This window comes from Lontra canadensis, unplaced genomic scaffold (genome assembly GCF_010015895.1).
Source record: "Lontra canadensis isolate GAN:19392208 unplaced genomic scaffold, GSC_riverotter_1.0 scaffold50, whole genome shotgun sequence".
NCBI lineage: Eukaryota > Metazoa > Chordata > Mammalia > Carnivora > Mustelidae > Lontra > Lontra canadensis.
Genome location: NW_022631044.1, coordinates 9061636 through 9088658, shown reverse-complemented (window position 1 = coordinate 9088658; position 27023 = coordinate 9061636). Strand labels below are relative to the sequence as shown.

Genomic DNA, 27023 nt, shown 5'->3' with positions numbered 1-27023 from the left:
AGAGAAGGATCTTGTAAAACCTCCTTTTCTCCTTCATACTCCCCCACTCCCACCCCTCCTCCTTTGCCCCTTTGATTAGATGTTCCCTCATCGTCCAAAAAAAAAAAAAATGTAATTTCGTTGGTCTGGCGGCCACTTTCTTTGAACATTAGCTCGCTTTCAGCTCCAACTTCAATTAGAAGGAGTTGATTTTGAGAGATCAACAAAAGAACCGACCAAAGCCTTATTAAAGGTCCTAAGAAGATCTCCCGGGTCCTTTGAGAAGCAGTTAAGGAAACAGTGTGCCCTCCATCATATTCTGTTACCGTATTTTATTCGGAATCCAAAGGAAAGTGTCGCTTGGGGGAGGGGGAAGCACTTTGATGAGCGGCGGCCGCGGCCCCTTTTCACTCAGCGGGCTCCCCCTTCCTTCTCCTCCTCCTCCTTGTCCAGAACCCAGTCCGCTCTAGGTGCCCGACCTCGCGGCCCCGGCAGCGCTGGCGCTCCCCACCGCGCTGCGCTTGGCGGCTCCTTGACTCGCCCTCACACTTACTCCTGTTCAAACTTTTCACTCCGCCCGTTGGGATGGAGGGGAGGGGGGATTAGGAAAAAGGGGTAGGAATTCCTCGAAAGGGAGTAAAGTGGTACCTAATATTCAGAAGGAGGTGCCACTTACAAGAATCGCCTTGCTCAGGGTTGGGGCGAAAACATTTTTTTTTATTTTTATTTTTGGCTCTTTGAAAAGTCCACCAGGTACACGGGGTTGAGAAGTTTGTTCGGCTGGGAAATGGGCTTCGCCAGTACGAACAATCCGGGGAAATCGCCCCAAGAAGGCTCCTTCCGCAGTGTGTGAGAAAGAAATTGAGGGCAGGGGTCTGTGGCCACGTTTTCCGCCAGACTGTCCCTGGTAGAAGGAGCCCGGGAAGGAGACAGAGACTGAGCGCGAAAGAGAAAGTTTCCCATTAAAATCTTTAGATTCAGAAGAAGAGTGTGTGTGAGGGATAGGAGACGCTGAGCTCCAACATTTGAGAAGAAGCGTTTAAGATTTGCAAACACCCTTCGTGGGGACTGTGAACCCCAGGAGACGCCGAGGAGCAGGTATGTGGCGGTGCCTCCCCGGCGGGTGCTGTTCCCGGGCGCGGGAGTCCCGAGGCGCCGAGGCGGGATCTGCGCACCCAGAGCCTCTCCTGCGCTCGACAAAGTAGCCTGTGCCAGCACGAGCCGCCCGCGGCGTCCGTCTGCAGGTGGTGGCGCGGTGAAAGAAGACGCTGGGGCCCGCGGCGCCGCGAGAGGGGCCGGGGGCCCCCTCCACTCCAGCCCGCGGCTCCGAAGTCCTCGAGCCCACAGCCGGGCCGCCCAGCCGAGTGGCGCACAGGGGAGCGAGGGAACCGGTTTTCCAGCACCTCGTCTCCTCTCTGCCACTCCTTCACGGGCGCCGAAAGGGCGAGGGAAGGGCGGGGACCCCGGGACGGCCTCGGGACTAGCGTCCGCCTCTACGAACTGGGCTCTGGCGCTGCGTTCGCTGTCTTCGCCTCGCTCTGCGCGGCGTTTGTCAGCCAAGCCCTGGAGTTAGCGCGCGACCGGGGCGGGGCGGGCGGGCGGTGAGGGCGGGGTGCAGGGGGCGGAGGAGGGCGGGGGCGCGCGGAGGTAACCCCCGGCTCGTGCTGCCATTGCCCGGCTCCCTGTCACTCAGCCCGCGCGGGGCCGGGGATTGGCAGCATAGCCCCGTTACGCACTCACCTCGCGTTCACATACCCGGGGAGGGCAGTAGAAAGGTGATCAATCTTCATCAGGCTACATTTCCAATCACCTAAACAACCCGGCAAGACAAGCCACTCCGACAAGGTAAATCGCTTGATTTATTTAGTTTGCAAAGTGCCTCTGCAGGACTTCCCTAGCCCCCACCGCCTCCACGTTGTATCGGGAATGCAACTGCAACCGCGAGCCACCTCCCAACTCTGCCCCTTTCACCCCCACCCAACCTTTGCGGCCCCTCGGCGCGGTCCCGGGCGAGGTAGTGTCTCGGGAACGCGTAGGGCTTTGCAAACAAAGTGTCTGTGCAATAAAGTGAAACCTGGAGGGACACGCACAAAGCCACTGGAAAGAAAGAGAGGAGGGAGGGAAGTTGGGGAAAGAAAGAAATCCGGGGATCCTAGACCAACCGTCCGGCCCGGCGAGTAATTCCTGTGCCGCTCTGTTTTGCAGGTTGGCTGTCCCTCGGGTCTGTGTGAGGGCGCGAGATAGATGGTGAGCGGCCCCGGCAGCTGAGGGCAGGTAAGGAGAACGCCGCGGGGCCGCCCTGGACTCCGGGAGCGCGTTGGTCGTTCTTATCTCTCCTTCCTCACATGGGTCGCGGCTTCCCAGGTCCCCAGCAGGTGGGCGGGGCTGGGGGGTGGCCTCGCTTCCCTCTGGGTGCGCGGAAGACCCCAGATCTCTGCTTCGGCCCCGCGCCCCCTCCCCCGCCTCCTCCGAAGTAACCGAGCCCAAGTGCTAAGTTTGAAGAAAGTCTTTGGAAACTCACGCTGCAGCCTAGCAGAGGCGCCACGGCTTGACGTCCTATTCTCTTTCGGCTCTAGAGCCCCGGCAGCTGCCTTTTCGTCCCCTTCCCTGCAAGCTGCATTGCCCCAGCCCAGACCCTAGGTCCTGGAGGATTGGAGCTGGAGACTTCTTTAGCTCTAACTGCTCTCCCTGAACTCCCTAGCCGGGGCCCCGGGCCTGCTTTGAATTCCCGCGACGCGGGGTGAAGCGACAGGTCCCCTGGGGCCCCCGCCTCACTTCCCCAGCTCCACTTTCTATCCCTGAGAATAACGCCTCAGATTGGAGGCAACGGGGGAAGCGAGGCTTCGACCTTCCAGTCCCGGTCAGCGTGAGCTACGCCGCCGAGGCCTAGTTGTCTAGTCTCCATAGGGTCTTGGGGCTGCGGGTTCATCTAGTAGGATAGGAAGGGAGCACACGGGAACGCTGCACTCAGGCCTCCCAAATCCATGAGACCCTTTGGGGCGCTTGGCGGGTCACCTTTCAGCCTCCGCCAGGACGACATTGTCCGCAACCAGGACCCTGCAGAAAGAAGGACCCGCTCGCGTTCACGAAGAAGGGCTTGCGTGGCCGTGGCGAGGCGCCCCTGACCTCCCGCGGCGTCTTAGAGCCGCCACCTCTACCGTGGCCCCTTCTGCGTCTCCTGGCCGCCTCTGCGGGCCCAGGGCCTGTAACTGCGGTTCAGGTGTGGTGGGATTTCCGGTGAGCAATCTTTCAGCGGCTGGGCACTGAGAAAGTTAACTGGAGGGGTGGCTGTGGTCTCTGGGGCCCAGACCCAGTGGCGGAGACATGGGAAGGAATGTGCTCTCCTAAGTAGGCAGTGCGTCCCAGAGAGACCCAGGTGCTGCTAAACCCCCGCAGTGCTTCATCTTAGCTCTCTGGAGTCTCTACCTTTTCCTCCCGCTTTCAAACAAAACGAAACAACCCCTTGTGCCCTGGGCAGGCTGCCTCACTGGCCCGAGTAAACGTTTGCTTTTGCAGTGTTGAGGCCGGCTCCTACCAGACCAGAATTTTGCCTAGACTTGGGACCTTGTGCACTCCACCTTTCAGGCTCCCACCTTTCCCGCTTGGCCCTGCTTTTAACCTCTCCTCACTCCTAGCGACGCCCTACGAGTGTCTTTTACCCATTCCAAGCCTGAAAAGAGGCAGTGACGATCCAGAAAAGCTTACTTTTCAAAAGAAGCTGTGGTCTTTGGGCTAAGGCCTTGTAGAGCCTAATTGACCGCCCTGCTAAGTTCCATAAGCCTGCGTTTCTCCCCATCCCAGACGAGACCAGGTAGCCGAGATGGCTCCCAATCACTGTTTACATGTGTCTCCTGTCTCCATAGGCCGGGCCCCCGGAAGGAACAGAGCTTGAAGGACTGCGCAGTGGGAGCCCCGCACTGCGCCTGGCCCCAGCCCCCTGGATCCGTCCGGGCGCCTCCACCCGGCTGTTAGCATGATGTCTTACCTCAAACAACCCCCATATGGAATGAACGGACTGGGCCTGGCTGGGCCAGCCATGGACCTCCTACATCCTTCCGTGGGCTACCCGGGTGAGCACTGGTCCCCGTCCCCAGGCCCTGCAATTTTTGGGGACCCTAGACTCTCAAGTTTGGGCACGCACTTTGTGGCTGAGCAGGCCCAGGGAGCCAGCTGGCTAGTCTGCCTACAATGCACTGCACTTTGCAGGCTCAGGGGGCAGCCGCTGGTGGGTGACTTGGGCCAGGCCAGTGAAGTTGTGCAACGTATGCCTTCCCAGCCTGACCACACGGTAACCTGTCTCTTGCTGTGGTCCCACCAGCAGCACAGAGTGCATTTACCCATGGATTCGTTTCTCATGGGTGGCATTTTTGGAGTGTGTGTGTCTGTTCCTTTCCCCCAATATTGAATGAGGAATCTGGATACTCTCTTGGCCCTGACAGGAAGGGCCAAGAGATGAAGAAGAGGGATTCTTTCTCCCTAATTAAACTGTCCTCTCCATTGTTGGTCTGCACCAACTTTTGCACTGCGAATGTGGAAGGCTTGAGACGAATTGTGGCCTTTTTTTCCCCCTAGCTCCTACTCTTTCACCTTCATTTATTCCTTCGGAAAGTGTTTTCCAGGTGGTTTTTCGGTGCACCCCTTACCCATGCCCCAGCCCGTCGATGAGTTGGGGTTGGGGGTGGTGAAAGAAAAGAAGGGAGATTGTATAACTTCTTTTCCTTTCTTAACCTCCAAGAGGCAGGGAAAGGGGCAACTCTAGAGTCTGGAAGACACTGGTTTCCAGTCGCACACATGCACTTTCTCCCACCTGTGGCCTCTCAGGCTCGGCCTTCCGGGGGAGTTTTCTTTCGCTTGGAGCTCGGCTGTCTTTCACAACAGCCTCGCACAGGGCCTGCCGGGGGCCTGTCTGCGTCCTCTAGCGGGGGTCCGCGTGGCCACCGCTGACCCGAGGCGCCCCTGCGTGTCCCCTCAGCCACCCCGCGGAAGCAGCGGCGGGAGCGCACCACCTTTACACGCTCGCAACTGGACGTGCTCGAGGCGCTCTTCGCCAAGACTCGCTACCCTGACATCTTCATGCGCGAGGAGGTGGCGCTCAAGATCAATCTGCCGGAATCCAGAGTCCAGGTGCGCGTGCCCAGGGCTACAGGTTCAGGGTAGGGGCCCTGGGTATGGTTGGAGAGGGCCAGGGAAGGGTGGTCTTGTGTGGGGCGGGCCTACCGACTGGGCAGCCCCTCTCAGACTCCCCCTAGCGCTCAGCCCGGGCCTGGGAGAGGGGCAAAGTTAAAGTAACTCGCTTTTGTAACTGGATTCGGCCCTTGGTCCCAGGGCGCCTTCGGTATTGAAAGTCCTTTTAAGAATTTAGGGAGAACAAGCAAGGCTCCTGAAAGTAAAGTGCCTAGAGGTCCCGACACTTGCCCCGGCTTCTTCGGCCATTCCAGGATTTGTCAGCTTCCTTTGGGGTCTTGAATCCTGCCTCTGCTTTTGCCCTGCATCCCGGGGATCCTGGAAATGGAAGAGTGGAGCTTGGCCAGAGCCCGGTGCCCTGTCCGAGTGCACTCCATGGGTGGTGCCGGTGTGATTAGATTCTTCCTTTGCCCAGAGAGGATGCCGAACGCAAAACCCTGCTACCGGCTTTGCTGTTTCTGGTTTTTGCGATAAAAATACTGTTTGGATTATAACTCAGAACTCTTCTCAAGAGCCTTTTATCTCGTCTTCTTCTCCCGAGGCTCGAGAAAAAACCAGGAATGTTCTGCCATGTACTGGGGTCCTCCAGGAGGAGTGAGAACTTTGCCCCATTTGGTTTCCCACTTGGAGCCAAGAAGCCCAACGAAATTCTGCTCAGGCTTCCTTCCCTAGTACCCCGAGTGTACAGCCTCTGTTCGGCCTCCTGGCCTTGCCCAGCGCCAGGCCTCCAGGGGCCGACTGGCTCCCATCTCAGCCTTGGTGACTGTCCTGTGCTCTGCGGTCTCCTTCGTTCCTCTCCACAGTTTCATCAGCTCTAGTCATAGAAGACAGGGCCTCCAAACGTACACGAGGTTGTTGGGAAGCAGCCAACGGCAGCAGTTTAGAGATGGCTGAACTTCTGGCTGGACGGACGCAAATGTTCCGCCCTAAGGCAGAGTTGCGCTGGGGGAGGGGAGGTGCACATCCCTACTTGGCCGGAGGAGGATCTTTGGTCTGAGGAATGGGGGAGGGTGGGGTAGCTGGGACCAAGGACGTGGGCTGGCCTGGCCAGAGATGGGGAGGGGCGGAGGTCTCGGTAGGAGAGAGATGAGAGACCCTAGGACGGGTGGTGGGTACAAAAGGCGGGGGAGCAGCAAGCTCAACTCGCCCCCTGACACTCTCTTTCCCGTTCGCCCACTGCAGGTCTGGTTCAAGAATCGCCGTGCCAAATGCCGCCAGCAGCAGCAGAGCGGGAGCGGGACCAAGAGCCGCCCAGCCAAGAAAAAGTCGTCTCCGGTGCGGGAGAGCTCGGGCTCGGAAAGCAGCGGCCAGTTTACGCCGCCCGCTGTGTCCAGCTCCGCCTCGTCCTCTAGCTCGGGATCCAGCGCCTCTGCCAACCCAGCTGCGGCAGCGGCTGCAGGCCTGGGCGGGAACCCGGCGGTGGCAGTCCCGTCGTCATTGAGTACACCGGCTGCCTCATCCATCTGGAGTCCGGCCTCCATCTCTCCAGGCTCAGCGCCCGCGTCGGTGTCAGTGCCCGAGCCACTGGCCGCGCCTAGCAACGCCTCGTGCATGCAGCGCTCGGTTGCCGCAGGCGCCGCCTCGGCCGCAGCCTCTTATCCCATGTCCTACAGCCAGGGCGGCAGTTACGGGCAGGGCTACCCTGCGCCCTCCTCTTCCTACTTTGGCGGTGTGGACTGCAGCTCCTATCTAGCGCCCATGCACTCGCATCACCACCCGCACCAGCTCAGCCCTATGGCACCTTCCTCGATGGCCGGCCACCATCACCACCACCCGCATGCGCACCACCCGTTGAGCCAGTCCTCAGGCCACCATCACCACCATCATCACCATCACCACCAGGGTTACGGCGGCTCAGGGCTCGCCTTCAACTCTGCCGACTGCTTGGATTACAAGGAGCCTGGCGCCGCCGCTGCTTCCTCTGCTTGGAAACTCAACTTCAATTCGCCCGACTGTCTGGACTATAAGGACCAAGCCTCGTGGCGGTTCCAGGTCTTGTGAGCCCAGGAATGGAAGGAAGAGGAGAAGAAACGCAACTACCTGCGCCCTCCGTGGTCCCCGTCCTGTTGCTGCTGCTGCACCGCCCGCCTTTGCCTCGGCTTCTGCAGACCTGAGTTTTCATGCCCCTAAAAGATGCCCTTTGCCTGCACTGCCGCCCTCATCCTTTTGCCACTTATTTGGGGGATGTGCAGACCCGCCCACCCCTTGGTTGAGGGGACCGGTGCCTCTGCTTGGCCCGCAAGTCCTATATGGGGAGAGTTGGGTGCTCTCCTCCTCAACTCCGAACGAACTCCTAAGCCACTCTCCTCCAGTCTTTCTTTCTGGGCAGTTGTTATGCACTTGCAGCCTTCGGAGGCTCTTTGCTCTAACTCGCTGTTTGAGCCCTACACTTTTATTTATTCTTTCTGGACACTGGAATCACTAACTGGCATGTGTCTGCCCATTGGAGTGTACCCACACTCCACCCCAAATCAAAACAACGACTGTTTCCCGCTTGCAGACTACCGCTCCTTCAGCTGCCCTCGGCCCCGCTCCCCGCCTGCAGGCCAGACCTTCCCGGCGCTTTCTCCTCCCCAGCGGGGTGCGCTGGGACAGGGCCCGAGGGAGGAGCGCCCCTAGCCTCCCGCGCACAGCCCCGCCCTGCGTAGAACTGGCTCAAGCTTCCGCCTCGGCGGGAATGCTGTACATAGTCAGGTCCGTTCCAGGGACCACTTAAACTTTTTAGTTGCTGTTGGTTGAACTGAACATATCTCGTCTTAGCGCCCAGGAAATAGAACTTTAAGATATATACAGCATATATATACATATATATACACACATATATATAAAACAAAAGCAAAAAATATTTTCCCTCTGTCCCCCTTCCTCTCTTCCTTAACGATGGCGCTTTTATTTTTTCAGTTGTTGCAAAGCTGACCTGCCCTCTCACACCTCCTCCTTCTGTGTATTTATTAAAGTGAACCTTTTTGGTTCCAGGAAGCTGGGCGCGGAGGGTCGGGAGGGTCCGAGAGTGTGGAGGAAACAGCCAAGTCAGGGTACGGGGAGGGGGCTAGGTTGGGCGGGGACGCAGGACTGATCCCTTCACCAGGTCGAAGCAGAGAGTCGCAGTTCCGGTTTAGAGACCAATCACAAAAGAAAACAAAAAAACAAACAAAAATACGGCATTATGGAAAAACAAACAAACCGATCCAGGCCCCAAACCCTAGTTCCAATTCCTGTGTCGGCTTCTCTCTCTTTAAGCAACCCTGTTTTGTCTAGTGAGTTTTTAGTGCACCTTCATTCTCCGAAATCTGCGGAGAGCCCGCTCCCGTGTATCAGTTTTGGCTTTGGCCTTTTCGTCCAGTAGGTGGGAAAGTAATTTGTAAATTTGATTTGTCCGATGTGAAGATCACAAATTACTTGTTGAAATGTAAGGCAGTCCCCTCCCCCCCCTTTATCTACATTATTTCCCGAAAATAAATGCAAATTAACGAACGGCTTGTCAGTGTCGCTCTTCTGATTCCAGCCCCAGGTCCTGGTCTCGGGGAGCCTAAAAGGAGGGAAACTCCCGCGTTAATACCCCCGAGTGTTAATGACCTGTGTGAAGCAGGAGGCCAAACGATAAGGAGGGAGGACGTGGCAAGAGGAGTCTCCAGAGAACGTTCTCTTAGGGAGTGTCCCGCCCTCCCGGTCAGCTTGGCCTCTTCCCCCAGGCGTTTTGACCCCGCATCCCCTCTCCCCATCCAGGACAGAGACAGGTGTCAGGACTCAATTCCCGAAGCAATTCCTTTCTCTTCAGAGGCAGGAACCTGGCACTGATTTCTTCACCCTAATTGCCTGCACCAGACAGAAGCGGGGGAGGGGAAGAGGGTCGGAGGCGGGAAAGGATAGCTCTTGTAATGCTTTCAGAGCCGAGCCAAAAAGGAAAAGAAAACAAAACGACAAAAAACCGATCCGTGTCCTGCATTTTGGCAGCAGACAACCTTCCTTTCTGCTGAGCTGTCCCGGGTGGCTTCACGGCTGCTAGGGGACCCGTGTCATTTCTTCCACGTGCTAAGATGTCCCTCTAAACCCTCAGGCCCTTGCCAGAAGTAGCCAAGTTATCTTTTGCGTATTGTGAAGTTTCTTTAAAACGCAAACATAAAATCTAGAAAAGTCGACAAGGACGCGTTTCACTTTGGCAGGGGAAGAAGACTCCCCACTTCAAGCGGGGGGTCGCAAAGGACGGTTCCATCTTGCCCTGAGAGACCAGGAAAGAGGTGGGAAAGGGGTGGGTCGATTCCTCCAGAAAACCCAGAGCCGGAGCTGTCCAGATTGTTTGGCCTGAAATCTCCAGGGTGTAAGGCCGAGAAGCTGCTCAACTTGTCCACGGGCGGGAAGGAAATAAGGAAACAACGAAAAGTTTCCTGCGAAGTGACCAACACACCCTATTCTTTTTATCCCGTGTGAGACCTGAGAACCCAGCGTGAGGCCGGGTTTGGAGAACGACCCCTCCCTCGGGGTCCCGCGCGGAGCAAGGTCTTAGGGCTGTGAGCTCCGGTGGTAGAAAAGCCTTTTCGGCCGTGTCCTCGCCCCCTGGACTCCGTAGGCCTGGCTCAGGCGCACTGCGCCTTCCTACTCCAGCAAACCCATTATCCCCGACTCAGCCAAGGCCCGCAGGAGGGCGCAGCCCCAGCCCTGCTGAGCCCGGCCCGCCGGCGCCGCCCCCGCAGGAAGACCCCATGCGCAGGGCTGAGCCGCCCCCGCGCGGGCTCCGCCTTGGGCAGCGCCTCCAGTTAAAGGCGGAGCCAAGGCCGAACCGCCAGGGGACCGCCGTGGCCCCTCGGGTGCGGGGCCAGCACGTGCCGGAGAGGCTGGGAGGGTGGCCGGAGCCAAGAGGCTTGCAGTCCGCGCTGCACGGGCCTGGGCACCACTGCTGGAGGGCTTCCCAGGCGCTCTCCACAGCCGACCCTGCCCGTTCCGCCCCGGGCCGCCCCGGCTCACGCAGCAGCTGCCAGTGCCGCTAGAGGCCCAGGTGCTAGGCTGCCCCCACCCGCAGCTCTAAGGCGGGTTTGTGGGCGGGGGGGGGGGGGGGCGCCTACTGGTCCTCTTGGCTGTTCGGTGGAAAGAAACCAGGAGACCCGGCTTTGCGCCTGCTCGGACAACTGGGTGGCCTCCGGAGCAAGGTACTCAAACCCCTGGGCCTCAGTTTCGTCGCATTTGTTAGTTTGTCCCGCTTGGCCTGGGACGCTCCAGAACTTCACACTTCGGGCGGTGGTTGCTGGTGGGTAGGTCCGCGTCCCCGCGGCCCGGCCACTCGGCGGCGTCTAGAAGCTTCGGCGCCTGCGTACTTCGGCAGACGGGAACGGGTGGCCAGGCTCTCGGAGGCCCGGCGGGAGTTCCCGCCCCGGGGACGAAGCTTCGAAAAGAGGCACGTGCTTTTCCCAGGGCCTCCCCGCCTGTGCCGAGGCCCCGTGATGCCGGGTGGAAACCAGGAGCCGTGAAGGCGCTGGGGCACCGCAGGCCCTCGGGACGCGGGAGCTTGGGGGAGCGGGGTGAGTGCGTGGCCGCGGTGGGGGCGGCCCCAGGTGCAGTGAGGTGAGGGCGCCCTCGCCAGCGGAGCGTCCCCGGGAGGCGGTGGTGGCGGCGACCGCTGCGGCGGCGGGGAACGCCGAAGGCCCCTCCCGGCCGGCCACCTGTTAATGGGCAGAACCGTCCTCAGCTCGTCCCTCTGCCCCGGGAAGAGAGGTTTGTCTGGTTTGGTTTTGATGTTCGTGACACAAGTGAAGCAATTTAAGGAGATTTAGCAACTTCAGAACATTTAGCAATGTTAAGATGTCAACATTTTTTTTTTTTTCGCGGAGTGCTCAACGAAATCTTCGTGTTTTTTACCCATAGTGTGTATTCTCTGCTCCGACCCCAGTCGTAAAAAGTTTACCCTTACGCGGACATGTGTGAGGTGCTGTGTGGGTAAAGGATAACTCATATCTGCGATTTTTAAAGAATTTTAAAACTTAAAGCCATCCCGAGAGCACCGCATTAATTTACTGAAGCTCTGAAATGATTCAGTAAAGTAACCTCGTTTGTTGTAGAACTTTTCAATATTCAGTAGCTACTGAGAGTATATGGAGACATTTCCCTAGATTGTGAAAACAATTTTTTTTTTTTTTTTGAGAGAAAAAGATCCTTAAAGCTAGGGAGTATTAACGCGAGAGGAAAAACAGGTGAAAAGACACTGGATGTCAACAGATTCGTGTTTGCTACATTATTGAGAGCAAAAAGCAGTAGTTTCATTTATTATGTCAAAAGAAAATTACTAGGTTTTTTTCATGTATTTTGTTCAAAATAGTGGTTTCACAAATAAAGTGATTTTTTTCGATTGTGAAAATAAATGATAAATTCACTACTCCAGCAGAATTGTTACTGATGTAATTAAGCATTAACAGGCACTAAGGTTTTCTTTAAATACAGAAATGAAATGTATCTGATATATTAAATGTAGTTAATATATACATTATTGGTAAAGAAAATCTGTGTCATTACTATTCAAGACCAAAAAAAAATCACTTGGCTTCTGATGCAGAATTAATTTAAGAACAGCAACAAGATATCTTTATGAAATTCCTTAATTGAAAACCGATCAAGTTCTCAACAAGTTATTCTATATTTTCCACACTTTCCCTTCCCCCATACATTTTAATATCTAAAACGAGAATGAATAACAAATTCCTTAGGTTTAACTGAAGAATATTTTATTCAACAATATAATACATAAAGTAAAAACCAACTAAAAGGTGAATACGAAATAATAACAACGTATTTTTTATTTGGCAACAAGAAAACATCTCCATTATCTTTAAGAAAGAACCTATTTAATTAAATGTGTGTGTGTCTGGAATATTCTTTTTTGAAAAGGAGAGGTTTTATTTTTGGCTTTTTGGCTGTATTTTTAGTAAATTGTTTCTGAAAAGGCAATTATGCCTTAATCCTGTTGATATTTACTGATACCTGAAAAAAGAATGAGATTGTTTTGTGAGGGAGGGGAACATGCCATTTTGACCTAATGATTGTTTAATCATGCTTTGAAAATGAGTTGGATTTTACTTAGAACTTGGTAAGTGCAGTCTTTCAAAAGCTTTTGAAAATCAAAAATATTTTCCAAAAATTCTTCAGTAACTTAGGTGAAATGGCAGTTACATAATATAGCCAAAGTTGAAACTGCTTTTAATATACATGATTTTGTTTCTTAGGAAAAAATAAAGCACCATAGTGTATGGTGTGCACACAACCAACATCCATATTCCACTAATTATAGAATTGTACATTCAGGTTTCTAGGGCTATTACTTCAGAGAAGGTTATGGTTTAAAATATTTTGGGGTTCTTTCTAATCAAATAGGACTTAGCCTGATTTAATCAGTGGTGACCCATCAAAACTTAAACACTGACAAGCTATTGTGTTTCTAAAAATTGTACACCTCCTATCCTCTTTGGGTAATTTACTTGGTGGCTAATATAATCAAAGACACAAAGTTCCATTTTATTCTGAAAGTCATAAATGCTTTGTTTTTCAGAGGTTAATCTTTATAGAACAGCTTATGAAACTATTTTAGAAAATTTTAGAAATTATTTTAAAGTGGATTGTAAAATTAGGATTTAAGGAACTTGAGTCACAATTTTTTCAGGAGTGAAGTAGAGTATAAATAAATCATAACTGATTTTGGTAGTTGGCTTAAAATTAATGAAAGTGTAGGAATAATGACCTCTGATTCAATGACATTTATCTAAAGAGCTTATAAAATATTTTTAGTATGCAAATATTCTCATGTATGTTCAAAGCTCTAAATGTTTATAAGATATACTATCGTCTGTCATAGCTATTTAAGTGTAGGAATCAAATTTTCTTTTTAAAGTTTACTTAAAAATTTTTATTGTGAAATATACATAGAAAAGAAAGTATAAAACATATAAACTTTAAAGTGGAAAGAAAATTTATATGGAGTAACATGTTTTGAAATACTTTGAAAAGTGGATTTAGGTTTGGTTACAATATCAGTGTGTAAATTTGTTACATAAATTATTGTGCCTATTTGTTTCAGGGATTTTGTTAAATCCTTCAGAATAGTGACTATTAATATATAGGGACACTTTTTAAGGCAGAAAAGCAATTATAGTCATAGTATGTAGAAGTTCTATGGGCCTTTGAAAATCCGTAGGGTTTCTTTTTTGAGGTAAGAATTGTACTTTATGTCTATTTATATTTTGAATGAGGGAGCACCAAAAATATCTATTTTCTTGTTTCTTAAGCATGGATATCTGACCTCCATGTAAAGCTAGAGCTTCAACTCTTGATTTCATTACTGGTGACCCTCAAATCCATATTCCTAGCTCAGACCTCTCTGTTTGACTTCATATACCTGTGCACTCACTGAGAAGAAGCCATTGGATTTTAGCTCTTAGGATGTTAATGATATGATGTCTGGGACTTGCTTCAAAATAACAGAGGAAGAGAAGGAATGAATGGAGTATGGATAAAACTAGATTAGCCACGAGTTGATAATTGTTGAAGCTAAGTGAGAATACATATAACTCATTATGCTATACTTTTGTATATTTATATTTTTCCATAATAAAAAGTGAATAAAAATATGCATTAGTTTGCTGAACGTAGTTTTTGTAGCATGTTAAGAAAACTGAACTTCCTGTACTTTTAGAGCTCATACAGTATTATTTGCATGTATTATTCTGTTTATATGCTCTCAAGTCTTGCAAGATTGGTTGGTGTGAGCCTCAGAGAGGTTTGATTATTTACTCAAGGTTACATAATTGATAGGTGGCAGAACTTGGTACTCAGGTCTTTAGATCCCATGTTCTTTTGCTATAAAAGCTACCTAAAAGTTACACTATGATAGCAAACACTAATTTTTAAGAAACCACCAGATCACTTGACGGTCCAACTACCAACCAGATTATCAAAAAAACATGCTTTATCTAAGTTAGAGTTATAAAATTTGAGCTTTGATAACTGAGAATTATTTCCTGGGACATTGTTACCCTTATGTTTCTGGGCATCACTTAAATCTAATTTTTATGAATGTTCAAAAAGATTTTAAGAGAGCATTAACTGAGAGTACTAGTCAGATACCAGGTCTTTCTATTTATTATTTTAATTTCTTATTAATTTTTAATTCCTTACTAGTTCTTTATTTCTAAGTAATTCTAAAATTCCTTACCGGCAGGCTCATGTTTATGAGCGTGTTGTTTTTTTTGTTTGTTTGGTTGTTGTTTTTTGTGTGGGGTTTTTTTTTTTTTTTTTTTTGCTGTTCTTGACCAAATCTTTTTTGCACTTTAGAATATTGCTTTGCTACATTATAGGAGTTTTAACCAGGGAAAGCTGTGTAAACCAGGTAAGGAGCTGAGATTAGATTAATGGCTCTGTGTGTGAAGCTTAATTTATTTGTAAACAGGTACTTGGAATCTCATAGTCTAACTATACTAACCTGGGAACTTCTCTTTTCAACTTTTGAAGTTTGTACCTTAATTTTTAAAATCCAACCGATAGCAAATCCTCTCTTTTTAAGGGTAAATTTTATTTTTTCAGAGCTAAGTCTGTAAATTTAAAAATGGGTTAACAAGTTGAGTAATAGAAATCACATCACTTTATAGATATAGGTTTCCTTTATTGAAAAGTGAAAAGCAGAAGTCTTATTTAAATTGTATGTTTAGGGCACCTGGGTGGCTCAGTTGGTTAAGTAACTGCCTTCGTCTCAGGTCATGATCCCAGAGTCCTAGGATTGAGTCCTGCATGGCGCTCCCAGTTCCACGAAGAATCTGTTTCTCCCTCTGACCTTCTCCCCTCTCATGCTCTCTCTCACTGTCTCTCTCTCAAATAAATAAATAAAATCTTTAAAAAATATAAATTGTATCTTTATTTCTTCCATTTTCAAAAACCGCTCAGGTCATGTTTCTATTCCTGCTGCTGACCTCTTCAGTCTTCCTTTTACCTAATGGAAAAAATAAAGGTTGTTTGTTCATGTTCCTTAATGTTTGGAAAAGAACACATTTAGTATCAGTATTCTTTCTGTATTTCCTCAGTTGCGGCATGAACTTTATCATATACTCAGATTAGCACCTGATAATTCCTGCATGCCTTTGTATTTGTACATTTGGAACCAAGATTCTCCCTACCCCATTGTATCCCAATCAATAAAATAACTAAATCTTTTATCCCAAGAGAGATTAGAAGTCAGTGGGGGTCCTAATGCTGAGAGAAGCCTTAAGAGATGGGACTAAGTTTCCCTTTACCCGAAGTCCTTGGCACAGTGCCAGACACAAGGTAGGTCTCAAATGAAAGAATGAAATCCAGTCATCAGCCTTGAAACAGATTTAAATGTAATTCATCTCAGATACAGAATTGTCTTTTTTCTTTGTGGTATTCAGAGTTAGTCCTGAATGAATTCAATAGCATGTTTTCTTAATCTCTTTTAATCATCCTTAGAATTAAGACCTTTCTGAACTTGTCACTATTACATCTCTTGTTAAATATAAGACCATTTCAAAATTTAGTTCATTAAAATTTAAAGTTATACACTTAAAAGTCTATAAAATTTATATATACATTTAATCGAATAGTTATTAACATCTTATAATCACCACCACTAGAGTCAAAGAATAGAACATTATTGGGACTGTAGAATTCCCTGAATATATCCCTTGCCCATTACAATCACTTTTGTCTCTCCATAAGTAACCACTATCCTATTATTTATAGTAACTATTTTCTTGGATTTCTCTTTTATTTTTTTTTTCGTGAATTTCTCTTTTAATTTAACTACTGGATATGCATTCCTAAAAAATATGGATTTGTTTTGCCTATTTTGATTTTTACATGAATAGAATTGTATTATTTTTGTAATTTTCTACTTAAAATTACCAGATTTATTCATGTTATGGTGTGTATCTATAGCTTCTTCATTTTCATTGGTGTATGCTGTATAATATTCTATTGTATGAATATACCACAATTAATTGATTTATTTTACTGTTGATAGGTATTTGTGGTGTTTCCAGGTTGGGACAGTTATAATGGTACAGCTCTGAACATTCTTTTATGTGTATCCTGATGCACATAAAGGTTCAAATCTCAAGAGGATATCCTAGGAGTGAAATTTCTGAGCCATAGGGGGTGCATATTTACAACTTAACTAGATATAGGCACAGTTTTTCAAATTGGTTGTGTTAATTTATATTCCCAAATAGGGTGTGAGAATTCCAGTTGCTCCATATCTTTGCCAAAGCTTTTTAGACTTTAAATTTTTTTTTCAATTATTGGACATGTAATAACATCTCATTGTGGTTTTGATTTGTGTTTTCTTGATTGGTGGTAAAATTGAGCCCCTTTTCTTATGTTTATTTGGATATCATTTTTTTAAAGATTTTATTTATTTATTTGACAGAGAGAGAGAGATCACAAGTAGGCAGAGAGGCAGGCAGAAAGAGAGGGGGAAGCAGGCTCCCCACTCAGCAGAGAGCCAGATGCGGGGCTCGATCCCAGGACCCTGAGATCATGACCTGAGCCGAAGGCAGAGGCTTAACCCACGGAGCCACCCAGGTGTCCCTGGATATCATTTTTGTGAAGTATCTATTCTTATATTTCCCTTTTTTTCCCTTTTATTTTATTTTTATTTTATTTATTTGAGAGCGAGAGAATGAGAGGGGGAACATCAGAAAGAGAAGCAGACTCTTCACTGAGCAGGGTGCCTGACTCGGGACTTGATCCCAGGACTACAGGATCATGACTCTAGCCGAAGGCAGTTGCCTAACCAGATGAGCTGCCCAGGCGCCCCCCTTTTTTCCCTTGAGATTATCTACCTTTCTTTTTTTTTTTTTTTTTTTTTAAGAGTTTTTTACATACTCTGAATACTAGTCCTTTGGCAGTTACATGTGTTACGGATATTTTCCCCACTTCATGCATTGTCTTTTCACTCTTAGGATGTTTTAAAGTAGCTGAATTTATTGTTTATGATTGGTGTTTTTTGGGTGTCTTATTTAGCAAATCCTTTCTTACCTCATAATCATTAAAATATTTGCCCAAATTTTCTTTTGAAAAATTTAAGTTTTGTGTTAACATATTAATGATCTGACTTTTTTGTAGTGTGCGGGATTTGGCAGCCTTTCCTCCTCTTGAAACTTTATTTGCTAATATGACAGCAAATGTCCTCTTTTGGGAAAAAAAAAAGATTTTATTTATTTGAGAAAGTATTCATGAGAGAGCACAAGCAGGGGGAGTAGCAGAGGAAGAGGGAGAAGCAGGCTCCCCACTGAGCAGGGAGCCCAATGTGGGGCTCAATCCTAGGGCCCCGGGATCATGACCTGAGCTGAAGGCAGCCGCTGAACCGCTGAGCCACCCAGGTACCCCTGCAAATGTCTTTATGTTGATAATTCCAAAAATCTGTATTTTTGGTAATGACTGTATTCCTTAGCTGAGACCTATATTTCCAACTGCCTCCTGGATCTCCACTTGAATGTCTTGCAAATATTTGCTAATATCTCAGTTTAGAGCTCTTTTTCTTAAACTTTGGTTTTGATTCAGATTAAATCATGAGATAAACCAAAATACATGGTACAATCTTTGACTCTTCTTTCTTTATCTTCTCCATCAAAACAGCCATCCCGTCCAAGTAATTCTACTTATGAAATGCATGTTAAGTCCATTCAGTCCCTACTTTCCAGCTCCACAATTACTGCTCAGAGTTCCACCTAGTCTGGTACAATATCTTCTAATTGGTTTTTCTGCCTTCCTTCTATTCACCTTCTCTAGTCATTCATTCCCACAGCTCTGGAAGTTTTCTTTATAAGACACAAATCCCATCTCTTTCCTGCTCTTATGGCTTTTCATTGCCTTCATTAGAACAACAAATTCAAATTCCTACCCAGCTCCTACCATCCGTTCTGCAGGAATCTTGTGTTTTAGCCACACCAGGCTATTTACAGTTTCCCAAAGAAGCCATGTCCTTGTGCCTTTTTTCATGTTGTCCCTTTTGCTTGGAATAGTCTTCCTTCCACCTCTTCACACTGGGAATATCCACATCATTCCCAGAAAGAATTAATCCTCTCTGGGGCGCCTGGGTGGCTCAGTTGTTAAGCATCTGCCTTCAGCTCAGGTCATGAGCTGAGATCGAGCCCCACATTGGGCTCCTTGCTCAGCGGGAAGCTTGCTCGTCTCTCTCCCACTCCTCTTGCTGTGTCTCTCTCTCTCTGTCAAATAAATAAATAAAATCTTAAAAAAAAAAAAAGAATTAATCCTCACTGCCTTTGGGCTTCCCATAGCACTTTGTTCATACTTTTATTGCAGTGCTTATTATAATACTTTATATTTGTTGATCTCCCATGCTAGATTTTGAGGCTTTTGAAGACAGAGTATATGCTTTATTACTATTTTTATTCTTAGAATCTAGCAGCGCTTAGTACAGAATAGTCAGTAAATAACTGAAGTAAAAATATTGAAGAATTGTGTTAGCTTTAAAAAAGAATATAGAAATGTGTGCTTTGACTAAAAAGCCATAAGCAGGGAAATATGTTGATAAAAGTGTACACTGGGTTGTTTTATGTGAGTGGGTTCTAGCTGAAAAGATAAGAACTATGCTGCTCCGGTCCAGTGCTAACTGAAGGGACAAAAATAATATTTTTTTAAAAAAGATTTTATTTACTTATTAGAGAGTGCACAGGCAGTGGAGCAGGAGAAACACGCCCTCTATGGAGTTGGGAGCCTGATGTGTGGCTCCATCCCAGGACCCTGAAATGATGACCTGAGCCAAAGGTAGCCCCTTAACTGACTGAGCCCCTCAGGTGTCCTGGAACAAAAATAATCTTTTTTTTTTTTTTAAAGATTTTATTTATTTATTTGACAGAGAGAGAGATCACAAGTAGGCAGAGAGGAAGGTGGGGCGTGGGGGGGGGAATCAGGGTCCCCGCTGAGCAGAGAGCCCAATGTGGGGTTGGATCCCAGGACCTTGAGGTCATGACCTGAGCCGGAGGCAGAGGCTTAACCTACTGAACCACCCAGGTGCTCCTGGAACAAAAATAATCTTTTTTGTTTGTTTGTTTTGGTTTTTTTGTTTATTTGTTTTTTATTTGACAGAGATCACAAGCAGGCAGAGAGGCAGGCAAAGAGAGAGGAGGAAGCAGGCTTCCCGTTGAGCAGAGAGCCTGATGCGGGGCTCAATCCCAGAACCCTGAGATCACGACCTGAGCCGAAGGCAGAGGCTTTTTTTTTTTTTTAAAGATTTTATTTATTTATTTGACAGAGATTACAAGTAGGCAGAGAGGCAGGCAGAGAGAGGAGGAAGCAGGCTCCCTGCTGAGCAAAGAGCCCGATGTGGGGCTAGATCCCAGGACCCTGGAATCATGACCTGAGCTGAAGGCAGAGGCTTTAACCCACTGAGCCACCCAGGCGCCCCAAGGAACAAAAATAATCTTAAAAGAACAAATAAAATTGAGCTCTTATTTTTATTTTAAAATTTATTTATTTATTTTAAAAAGATTTTATTTATTTATTTATTTATTTATTTATTTATTTATTTTTCAGAGAGAGAGAGAGAGTGAGAGTGCACACACAAGCAGGCAGAATGGTAGGCAGAGGCGGAGAGAGAAGCAGGCTCCCTGCTGATCAAGGATCCCGATGCGGGACTTGATTCTAGGACACTGGGATCATGAACTGAGCCCAAGGCAGCGGCTTAACTGACTGAGCCACCCAGATGTCCCGAGTTCTTATTTTTAAAAGGGTGATTTATGTATCAAACAGACTTAGAATGCAAAGTTAAATAAAATTAGTTAAAAAAAATAAGTTCACAATACTGCTGAAGAAATTTTTGACTTTCAGGGAACACACGAATGAACAGAGTCTGTCCTGTTACAAATTTTATAATATCATGAATTATGTCTGTGTTGACAGTGCTTGCTAACTCTTACTCTGGAAGGTGCTGGTAAATCCAGGTCCCCCTTAGGTTTAATCAGAACAGTGACAGGTTAACAGTTGTTGCATGTGCTGATTATGCAGATTCCTGTAACCAATAAAACCTTTGGTGACTAGAGTCTAAATATTTACTCAGTGTTCATACAGCAAACATACAACACAACTGAATTATGGTGAGGCAGGGTTAGTGTTCAATAACATTATCTTTCTTTTCATGCTCACATAATTGATTCATTGTATGCACGAGAATATTCTAAATACAAAATGTTTGTAAAGAAACTTTGGAAGCAAAATGAGTTTTCATTAAAATATTATATATCATTTATGTCTGGATTTCTGATTGGAGTAAATCTTTAAAGAAGTTTGAAAGAAGTTCATCTTTATCTGCAGATAAGTTTTCTTCTGATGATGAATTTATAGATTTTGAAATAAACCAGCCCTTTAATCATAAGAGCAACTCCTAGATAAACATGGTCAATTGAATACATGTCTTAGTTTTGCTCTCTCTTGAAAACATACTTAGCTGAAAGGGAATAAAGAAAGGCATAAACTCTGTAAGGACAAAGAGAACATGGGAGGAGATGTCAACAGACTTTTTGGAAACGGGGCCATTGGTAGATGGATGAGTGCAACTGTCTTAGTAAAGAAAGCTGACCCCTCAGTTGTGGCTAGCTGAGATAGTGACTATCAGCCAGTGGCTATTTAGATACTGGTGGTCTCCAGACAAGAGGCCAGCATGAACTTGGTAGGGAACCTGAGCTCTATTTTGGATGATCTGATTGTAATACGTTTGTCTAGATTCTTTGAGTTTGGGAATAACTGAATATTCATAGATGAGTTATGCTATGTAAGCATATATTATGAATGATACTACTAATGAATATAAGGAGGATCTATAGTGGCTTTGTTAATTCAACAAGGATACAATAATTCTAGATTTACACAATCATCATTTATAGGGTAACACCATGTGTGCCTTTTGAGCTTCTGAAATATTGCTAATCTGAATGAAGATGCAATATAAGTGTGAAATTCACCTTGGATTTTACAGACTCAGTATAAAAAACATAAAATATCTCCTCAGTGGGGCTTCTGAGTGGCACAGTCCATTAAAGCTTCTGACTCTTGGTTTTGACTTGTGTCATGATCTCAGGGTTGTGACAGGGATCCCTGGCTTAGGTTCCATGTTCAGTGTGGAGTCTGCTTAAGACTTTTCTCCCTCTCCCTGTGCCCCCCACCCACGTGCTTGCTCTCTCTCAAATAAGTAAATCTTTAAAAAGAAAATCTCCTTAGTAATTTTTTATTAGTTGCTTATTGAAATATTTTGTATAGTGTATGTTATGTTAAACATACTATTAAAAATATTTCACCTGTTTCTTCTTACTTTTCTAATGTAGATACTAGAAAATTGCAAATTTCATAAGTAGCTCTTATTATTTTTATACAGCTGTGAATAGTGTTATTAATCCTTGGGTGGCTGGTATGGTTCCCTGGTCTATGTCTTACAGGGACCCTTTAAAATGAGGCCCTTTAAAAATAAATAAACAAATGGGGACCTGCTCCATATTGTGCAAAACCTCTCTCTAGTACTTAAAGTATTGCAATGTATCCTTCTAGCAAACTACACTGTTAGTGGAATTATGAGTCTGTTTATTGAATGAAAGAATAGTCTAAAGATATCAATAGATATCTTGGTAAAATCTGTAATTTTCTTGTTACCCATCTACCATGGTTCTTCAGCACAACTCTTTCCTTGAGTCCATATAATTTTACTTACCTGGTTATTGATTGCTTTAAGAGAGAACCACAGATTTGAGCCAAATGAGAATACTGTAGAGTCTTCATTACCAACCTGGTCTTTGGTTCTCAGGCTTTCTAGGACTATTTCTGTTTTCTAATACTTCAATCTTGATAGCGGTTACTTAAAACCTTTCACTCTTCTCAGCAGATGACCCCATATTCTACTTCACTGATAAAAAGCTATAGAAGGTATCAGAGAAGAATGCCCTTGAGTTTCAACTACAGATCTTCCTTGGGGTTATGTCCCAATAAACCTATTGTAAGTTGAATATATTTTGAGTCAAATGCATTTAATACACCTACCAAATGTTGTAGCTTAGCCTCACCTACCTTAAATGTGCTCAAAACACTTACATCAGCCTACAGTTGGGCAAAATTATCTATTAGAAAGTCTCTTTTGTAATAGAGTTTTGAGTATCTCCTGTAATTTATTGAATATTGTGCTGACAGTGAAAAGCAGAATGGTTGTATGAGTACAGAATTGTTGTAAGGGTATCAGTTTTTTACCTTTGTGGTCACATGGCTGACTAGGAGCTGCCACTGACTGCCACTGCCCAGCATCATGAGAGAGTATTCTACTGTGAATTGCAAGCCTGGGAAAAGATCAAAATTCAAAGTGTAGTTTGTACTGAACGTGTATCACTTTTGCACCATTATGAAGTCAAAAAATAAGGTAGGGACCATCCATATGGCTACTCTCTCTCTCTGTGTGTGCATGTATGTGCCATGCCTACAGTTTAACCTGTACTCACAGCCATTCTTTATCTCCTGTCCACTGCTAGGCATGGTCGTTCTCTTCTGTCTGAGGAAAATCTCCCATGTTCTGCACCTTATCCCCTTGTGCTTCCTCAGAGCCCTTTGTTTTGGCATCTTCACTTTCTTTCTCCTTCTCTATTAGAGAACTCAACAGTACTTAAACATGCTTTAACTTCTTCCATTTTTTAAAAAACCCCTCTCTTGGGGTGCCTGACTGGCTTGATCACTAGAGCATGTGACTCTTGATCTTGGGGTTGTAAATTGGAGCCCCAAGTTGGGCGTAGAGATAACTTAAAAATAAAATCTTGTAAAAACAAAACTCTCTTGACTACTTGTCCTATACCTAACACTGTGTCTTCCCCTGTTTAACAGTTGAGCTTCTTGAAAATATTTTTTATTTGTTGTTTCCACATCCTCCCCCTCTATTCATTTTTTAACTCACTATAGTAAAGCTCCCACGCCAAGACTGGTTTTGCCAAAGTCACTAGTAACTTATATTTTTGTATTCCAAAGGATAGTTTTCAGTCTTAATCATCGTTCATCTCTCGATAGCATTTGATACTAGTAGTCATTTTCTCTTTTAGGAAATACTTTTTTCTTTTGGTTTTGGTGATACTCTGTTATTCTGGTTTTTATCCTAATGTCCCTTCTTCTTAGACTTCTAAGTGACTCCTGCTTTTCTGCTGTATTAATTAGTGTTGTTCCTCAAGACTTCACACTGGGCTGTTTTCTTACTTAACTCACCCTGGCTAATTAATCTACTACCATATTTTCAGTTCTAAATTTGTATTTTCAGCCCTAATCTCTAGATCCAATTTCTGTCTGGAAATACCATAGGATCCCTACTACCACATCTGTTCTTCTTATTCTATCCCTTATCTCCATGAATAATAACTCAATCTGCCCATGAGCTTAGCAAGGAAACCAGACGGTCCCCTGCATTCTAACCCCTGTGATCCTTCCACAACACTCATTGTCAGTTTTTCATCAGGTTTGGTCCACCTCATCATTTAGCAGCTTTTTATTCTATTTACCTGTCTATATACCAGATACAAATACAAAATATCATTACAGTCTCTCAGCTAGTTTGTTCTAATGATGTTCTAACTGGTTGGTTTTCTTTGATGCTTGCACCTATGCATAAAATCTGCGGTAGCTAGTTTCCAAAGATGGCGCTCAGTGAACCGTATCTCCTAGGATTCAGGCCTTTGTTTAGTCCTCTCATTCTGAATCTGAGCTTGTTACTCACTTTAAGTAATGGAGCATGGCAGATGTGACATTGTGTCAGTTCCAGGCTTAAAAATGCCTGATTTTTTTTAACTTTTGTACCCGAAGTTGCTTGTAAGTCCAGCTACTGCTGGACATCCCTGCATCCCAGATGAATTCAGACTTCTAGATGTCCCTTCCAAGATGCCAGACCTAGAGGAAAGCTATTACGCATGCTCCATACATGGAAAACTGGATGACTTCAGTCCCAGCTGACATCAGATAAGCTAGGGAATTGCCTGCCTGAACCCAGTCAGTGCATGGAGTAATGAGAGCTAACAAAATGATTGTTGTTTTAAACCCCTAAACTTTGTAGTGATTTATTTCACAATAGATAAAACCAAAACGAGACCTTTTTGTTCTGCTTCCTACTCCTGTCCCCTCTTTGGCAATTCACCTTTGACACTTTAAGCTCCACCTTCACTAAGCTGCTTGACATTTCCAGAATGATCTCTGCTTTTTCTTCTAGACTTTTTACTCCTGCTGTTAGAAACATTTTTAACATGCCCTCCCTTATCCAACCAGCTTCCGAGTCTTTACTTAGACATACCTAAAACCGTGGTTGACTAGTTTAATTGCCTTGCTTATGTCCTCTCATAGTAGCAAATACTCTTCCTGCAGAATAGTGTTGAGAGTATGGAGTCCAGCAGTGTAATATTTTGCAAGGTATTCTTTCTAAGCTTCCGTTTATTCATCTGTAAGATGAGGATAATAATAGCAGTTAGTTTGTTGGGAGCATGTAGGAGTACCCCAAAAATGTTAGCTATTAATGTTATTAACACATTATCACAAGTGCCTGTTTATCACTTTATCCCTAGAATCTAGCCAAGTGCCTGGCACATAATATGTGCTATATAAAATGTCAGTGAGTGACTGAATGTATAAATAAATTCAAATCATTTGGATTTCATTATACTAATCCAATTAAACCTAATTTCAAGCTTTTTTTTTAATTGTGGTGAAATATCTATAGCATAAATTTGCTAGTGTAACCATTTTTAAGTGTAGAATTCAGTGGCATTAATTATACCCACAGTGTTGTACAATCATCACCGCAGTCTGTTTCCAAAATTTTGTCATTACCCCGGATAGAAACTCTATCGCATTAAGCAATAACTTCCATTCCCTCCTCCCACTCAGAGTCTGGTAACCTCTGATCTACCTTCTGTCCCTAGGAATTTGCCTAATTTAGGTATGTCGTATAAAGGGAAACATAACATTATTTTTCCTTTTGTGTCTCGCTTATTTCGTTTAGTAAAATGTCTTTAAGATATTGTGTAGCATGTGCCAAAATTCCCTTCCTTTTTAAGGATGAATATTTCATTGTATGTGTATACCACTTTTTGTTTATCCATTTATCTGTTGATGGACCCCTGGATTGTTTCCACCTTTTGGCTATTATGAAGAACACTATAGAAACATGATATCCAAATATCTGCTAAAGACCCTGCTTTCAGTTCTTTTGCGTATATATACGTAAGTGTGTATGTGTGGATCATGTGATTGCTGGGTCATGTAATTTGTAATTTTTTGAGGAACCACCATACTGTTTTCCATAGTGGCCGTACCATTTTACAGTCCCACCAGCAATGCACAAGTGTTCTGATTTCTTTCTTTCTTTTTTTTTTTTTTTTTAAAGATTCTATCCATTTATTTGACAGAGAGAGAAAGAGATCACAAGTATGCAGAGAGGCAGGCAGAGAGAGGAGGAAGCAGGCTCACTGCTGAGCAGAGAGCCCAATGCGGGGCTCAATCCCAGGACCCTGAGATCATGACCTGAGCCAAAGGCAGAGGCTTAACCCACTGAGCCACCCAGGCGCCCCAAGTGTTCTGATTTCTACATAACCTTGCTGATATGGTATCCCTTCCCTTTTATTTTAATATAATGGGCATCCTGATGTGTGTGAACTGTTACCTCACTATGGTTTTAATTTGTATTTTCCTAATGACTAGTGGTCTTGCACACCTGTTCATATGCTTATTGGCTATTTGTGTGTCTTCTCTGGAGAAATGTCTTTTAAATCAGATTATTTTGTTGTTTGCTATTGTAGTTGTTTTGGAGTTGGATGAGTTCTTTATGTATCCCAGATATTAAGCCCATATAAAAGATATGATTTGGAAATATTTTTTCCCATTCCATGGGTTACCTTTTCACTTTGTTGATCGTGTCCTTTGGGAAACAAAAGTTTTAAATTTTGATGTGTTCTAAATTATCTTTTTTTCTTTTTTTAAGATTTTGTTTATTTGAGAGAGGGAGAGTGAGTAAGAGGGGTGAAGGGCAGAAGGAGAAGCAGACTTCCCACTGAACAGGGATCCTGATGTAGGATTCAGTCTCAGGACTCAGGGATCGTGACCTGAGCCAAAGGCAGATGCTTAACCGACTGAGCCACCCAGGTGCCCAATGTATTCTAATTTATTTAATTTTACTTCTGTTGCCTTTACTTTTGGTGTCATATCCAAGAAATCTTTGCCAAATCCAACATCCTGAAATTTCCTTACTATTTTTTTCTATCGGTTTTGTGGTTCTAGGTCTTAAATTTAGTTCTTTGATCCATTTTGAATTAATTTTTGAATGTGGGGCAAAGTAAATGTCTATTTTCATCTTTTACATGTAAATATCCAGTTTTCCCAAAACTGTTTTTTGAAAAGACTGTAGTTTCCTTAATTTTTATGGTCTTGGCACCCTTGTTGAAAATCGTTTATGACTATGTATGTGAGGGTTTATTTCTGGGCTCCCTGTTCTGTTCCATTGGTCTATTTGTCTTTATGCTGGTACCACACTGTTTTGATAACTGTAGCTTTTAGTAAGTTTTGAAATTGTAGATGTGAGTCCAACAATTTTGTTCTTTTCCAAGATTATTTGGCTATTCTGGGTCCCTTGAAATTTCATATGAACTTTAGGTTTGGTTTTGTTTTTCATTTCTGCCACAAATGCTATTGGGATTTTGCACTGAATCTGTATATTGTATAGGTAGTACTATTATTTTAACAATAGTAAGTCTTCCAGTCCATGAAAATGAATGTCTTTCCATTTATTAATGTCTTTTTAATTGTTTTTGGCAGTGTTTTATAATTTTCAGTGTGCAAGCCTTATACCTCCCTTGGTT

The 27023-nt window shown here is 45.3% G+C and overlaps 1 protein-coding gene across 3 annotated transcripts; it reads left to right on the top strand.

Annotated features, from left to right (window-relative positions):
• Positions 1–1756: 1756 nt before the first annotated feature.
• OTX1 (orthodenticle homeobox 1) lies at positions 1757–8628 on the top strand. Of its 3 annotated transcripts, XM_032873804.1 has the most exons (6): positions 1757–1824; positions 2185–2253; positions 3002–3216; positions 3843–4049; positions 4952–5103; positions 6346–8628. In XM_032873804.1, exons 4-6 carry the CDS (start codon positions 3953–3955, stop codon positions 7162–7164), a joined length of 1068 nt encoding a protein of 355 aa, XP_032729695.1. In that variant the 5' UTR covers positions 1757–1824; positions 2185–2253; positions 3002–3216; positions 3843–3952; the 3' UTR covers positions 7165–8628. The 3 variants fall into 3 exon arrangements, with proteins under 3 accessions (XP_032729695.1, XP_032729696.1, XP_032729697.1); XM_032873805.1 differs by lacking the exon at positions 3002–3216; XM_032873806.1 differs by lacking the exons at positions 1757–1824; positions 2185–2253 and having other exon boundaries at positions 2816–3216.
• Positions 8629–27023: the final 18395 nt, after the last annotated feature.

What these genes read in the sequence shown, in the direction of transcription:
- OTX1 (XM_032873805.1), top strand. Translation starts at nt 3,953, where the DNA reads ATGATGTCTTACCTCAAACAACCCCCATATGGAATGAACGGACTGGGC. An exon ending in TCCTTCCGTGGGCTACCCGG is followed by an intron (nt 4,050 to 4,951) that starts GTGAGCACTGGT and finishes GTGTCCCCTCAG; the next exon opens with CCACCCCGCGGAAGCAGCGG. An exon ending in TGCCGGAATCCAGAGTCCAG is followed by an intron (nt 5,104 to 6,345) that starts GTGCGCGTGCCC and finishes CGCCCACTGCAG; the next exon opens with GTCTGGTTCAAGAATCGCCG.